The sequence below is a fragment of the Triticum urartu genome, chromosome 2, assembly GCF_003073215.2.
Source record: "Triticum urartu cultivar G1812 chromosome 2, Tu2.1, whole genome shotgun sequence".
Classification (NCBI taxonomy): Eukaryota; Viridiplantae; Streptophyta; class Magnoliopsida; order Poales; family Poaceae; genus Triticum; species Triticum urartu.
In genome coordinates this window covers 180,201,529-180,205,741 of record NC_053023.1, presented here as the reverse complement: position 1 = coordinate 180,205,741, position 4,213 = coordinate 180,201,529, and the positions used below count along the sequence as shown (strand labels likewise).

At 51.0% G+C, this 4,213-nt stretch overlaps 1 protein-coding gene across 1 annotated transcript; it reads left to right on the top strand.

The window, feature by feature from the left end:
• Positions 1–584: 584 nt before the first annotated feature.
• Positions 585–3,895, top strand: LOC125536635 (heat stress transcription factor A-3-like). The gene is made up of 2 exons (XM_048699888.1): positions 585–1,327; positions 2,556–3,895. Exons 1-2 carry the CDS (start codon positions 911–913, stop codon positions 3,636–3,638), a joined length of 1,500 nt encoding a protein of 499 aa, XP_048555845.1. The 5' UTR covers positions 585–910; the 3' UTR covers positions 3,639–3,895.
• The last annotated feature ends 318 nt before the right edge of the window (positions 3,896–4,213 follow it).

The window sequence follows — 4,213 nt, the reverse complement described above, 5'->3', positions numbered from 1 at the left end:
GTGAAATTTGGCTTGGTCAAATACCAAACTTTGTATCAGATATTGTAGCTGATGACTTACCCAGCAACACCATGTAATGGAATGCAAATTTGTTCCTTTAAAAAAAATAGAGGGGCATGTGCATGCGTGTTTTACAAAAAGTAACCAATACTGCTAAACACTTGCTTCCCTCGGCGGGTGCCTGTGTGGAGATGGTAGATACCGCACGCGCGCCGTCGCGCTACGACCGCCCCCGTTTCCTTCCTTCCTCTGCTCCTCAGATCATCGGCAAATTTGATAATTTGCCACCCCTTACCTTCCCTTTTCATAATCCCCCCCTCCCCCTCCCAGAATGATAGATGGGGCCCGGATCCGCCCGTCATTAAGACAATGAGTGATAAATTGTGAAATGGGAAAATAAAGGGTGGCAAATTATCAAACATCAACCTGAATCGACCGAGCATCCGCATACAGCCCGCTCTCGCGCCATCACCAGCTCATCGGCCCGCCCACTTCACCACGTCACTCCCCTCGGCCACGTGACGGGAGAAGAGAGGTAAAATATCTGCTGCTTTCTTCGCCACCAAGCAAAAAGCTCCCGCCTGGCCTCTGCTGGGCTGCACTTTCCTTTCCACCCCCGGAATCGCAGATATTTCCGGCACCGCCTTGCCCTGCGTGGGCCAGGGCCGCCGCGATCCGCCCCGCCGCCAAGTGTCCCCGCGCCTGCCGACTGGGGCCCGGAGCGGCGGTCAAACGTCACGCAGGGGCACGGCACGCCCTATCCGCTTCTGCAACTGCAGCTGCAACGCGGCGTGCCCGTCGCCGTCAACAGTATGTCGGTTTCACCCGGACCGAAGCCTATAAACGCCGCGCCGCGCCGCCCCGCCTCGCCCCGCACCGCCCATTCCGGCCATCCGCCAGCGCGCGGCGCATGGACCACACGCACACCGGCACCAACACCACGCCCGCCGCAGTCACCGCCTCCGCCTCCATGGACGCCGCGCTGCTGCTCGAGCCCAAGCTCGAGATGATGCTGCAGCAGCAGCCCTCGCCTGCGGGCCACTACGCCGCGCTGGACCATCACCTGGCCCCGCCGCCGCCCGCGCTGGTGGTGCCCTGCGAGCCGCCGCGGCCCCTCGAGGCGCTGCTGCAGGGGCCGCAGCTGCCGCCGTTCCTGTCCAAGACGTACGACCTCGTCAGCGAGCCGCAGCTGGACGGGGTCATCTCCTGGGGCCCCGCCGGCAACAGCTTCGTCGTGTGGAACCCTTCCAGCTTCGCCCGTGACGTGCTCCCGCACAACTTCAAGCACAACAACTTCTCCAGCTTCGTCAGGCAGCTCAACACCTATGTGCGTATCGCATCACTGCCCAATCCTCTGTTTTTTTTCTTTTGCAATCAATCACTGGACTATTCATGCGGCCGTACTCTGCTCGGGAGATACTCTGTTTCTGCTAGGTTTCTGGCACTCTGTCTGTTTCGGATGCTCTGTTTTCTTTTTGTTCCTCTTGGTTTCTGCTGTTGTACTCTGCCCAACTCTGCTATGTATATATACACTCTTTGTACTTCCCTTGATAATTTTAGTGAGCGGAGTTGTGGTCTGTAATGCCAACCTGGCGTTTCTTTTGTGAGCGGAATTGTGGTCTGTAACGCCAATTTGGCCTTTCCCGAAAGAACTGGATTATCTTGATCACTGAAATAATCCTGATTCCTGAGGAGTTGATCCTGTGATGGCAAGCTTAACCATTTGCTGGGATGCGACGCTGCTCGCGCTCAAAGGTAAGCTTCGCAATCCAAATCTGTATACGCATCTGTATCTGCCCATACTGCAAATTCCTTCTCTCCAAATAGAAAAATAAACGCGGCAGCATATTTTGTTGGTTTTCTGCTGCTCTGCGTGGCCATGCATTCTTCTCAACTCCTCAGCCTGCCTCCTTCGCAGGTTTGGTCTGGTGCAGCTTTACCCCTTCTAATTTATCATCTTTTCATATTGACATATTTCTGAGACTTTAGCACCGTGTATTTCAAAATACAGTTTTACTAAAACACATCTAGATGTGCCCTAAGTATTGCACATCTAAGTCCCATGTCCTTGATTTTACACGGAGATTTGTGCAAACATTTTCCTCTTTTTTCTTTTTCCTTCCTAGTTTGATTGAGCCACTTAGATGTGCAATAACTAGGGCACATCTAGATGTGCCCTAGACACTATAAATACCATAGTGCATCTGCTGCAGATTTCTTCTAAGGTTACTGAAGAAATTTTTTGGTGGGTAACACTGTTCAGCTTGCTTCCTGTGGGATTGGAAGGGGGGTGATGTTGTCAGTATGGAGCAATTTGGTTCAGTCTTTGTTCAGTTATAGGTGGCAACTACTAGTGTATTAATAGGTTTTAGTCTGAATGACACTAAAAATGTTCACCCGAGCTCATTTGAGCTCGGGCTCAGAAACACCACGTTCCTGAACTTGGCATTTTGACCGAGTTTATGACTGAACTGTTGTGAAGAATTATGATGCTTGTTCAGTTTCACCTTCTCCTTGTCATTGTTAGTTTGTAACATCTTTTTCATATTTATCAGGGTTTTCGCAAGGTTCATGCTGATAGATGGGAGTTCGCTCACGAGGGATTTCTGCGGGGCAGCAAACATCTGTTGAAGACGATAGTCAGGCGCCGGTCCTCGCCGACGCAACAAAGCAGCCTTCAGCCTGGTTCATCTATCTTCAGGAAGATACAGTCTAGCTCTTCTGGTGAGTCCACTCTGGACCCTGAACTGCGCTCCCTGAGAAGAGAGAAAAACGCGCTGCTACAGGAGGTGGCCAGGCTGAAGGAGGAGCACAATCAGACGATCGAGCATATGAACGCACTGAACCAGAGGCTGGAGACCGCGGAGGACCGGCAGAAGCAGGTGGTCTCCTTCTTGGCCAAGCTCCTTCGGAACCCGGATTTCCTGAGGCAGCTCAAGATGCACAGGGAGAGAAGGGACGGGATCGATTCCGCCAGAGTGAAGAGGAAATTCCTGAAGCATGTGCCGCATGGCAGCAGAAACTCGGGCGACTCCAGCTCGCCGCGCACCGCAGAGAGTACATGTTCCCCTGCACATCCAGTTGCGCACAACGCCATTGCAGACCTACAGAGTTTTCTCCTGGAAGACACGGACCTTAGTGATGGCATGCTGCCGGGTAACTTTGGGCTGGACGGAGTCGAAGCATCAGACGACATCGGGGCTTTGGTTCAGGTATTTGACCAGCAAGATCTCGGAACCGGGGCCGAGCTGCTTGGAATTCCTCCAGTTTCTGGTGCTGCTCATTGTCAAGACCCCACGTTTGGCAGGTCCAAGGGGAAGAATGTCATGTGTCCAGGAGGAACGGATGGCACATCGTCTCAAGCCGACTGCCTCGTGCCATTACCGGGCAACGTGGGCAAACTGATGGATGCGGATGGTGAGCAAATTTGGGGCGCCGATACTTTTTTTCAGAGTTCTTGCAGCGGCACCAGTCAACAAACCTATGTTAGTGATCCCTATCTAATGGAGATTCCCGACAAGCCTGAGAGATTCTGGGAACTCGATTTTGATGCACTGGATGATGGAGATCTGCACCTGGACAAGTGTGTTATCGGCGACCCTGCTCTTGAGCAACACAGAGGAAACATGAAGCCATAGATCAATTGCGAAGCGGGGGAGTTGTAGGTCTGATGCTCGATCCACCTATCTTAATAACCATACTTAGCTGTGAGAAGTGCCATAGTTATTTGATATTTAGGAGGCTAGTGAACTCCTGGATGTGCTCACTATGGCACTAAGAATTAGTAGTAGTGGTGGTACTAGTACTAGCGGTTTGTTTTTGTTTTCCATTCATTCACCCTACTGTTTTTGAATGGAAAATATTATCATGTCATTTGCTTTGTTTTTGTTTTCCATTCATTCACCCTACCCTTTTTGAATGGAAAAATATCATTGTGTAATTTTCTCGGAGCAAGTGCTCCGGCCAATCGTCGTGTTTCCCAACTATTGGTGTACCACTAGAAGCATACGCCCGCACTTTGCCGACCCATTTAAGTTTTTGGCATTGATGTGGGCTAATCAGGCATTGTAATGTTGGCTGAATTCACAAGTCCAAAAATGGGGAAACAGAAACTCACAAGCAGCCATTAAGCAATTTGAACACATATCACTGCTTAAGGGTCCATAATTCATAATTCTAGACATGAGAGTAGTATGGATATGGAATTGTTCAT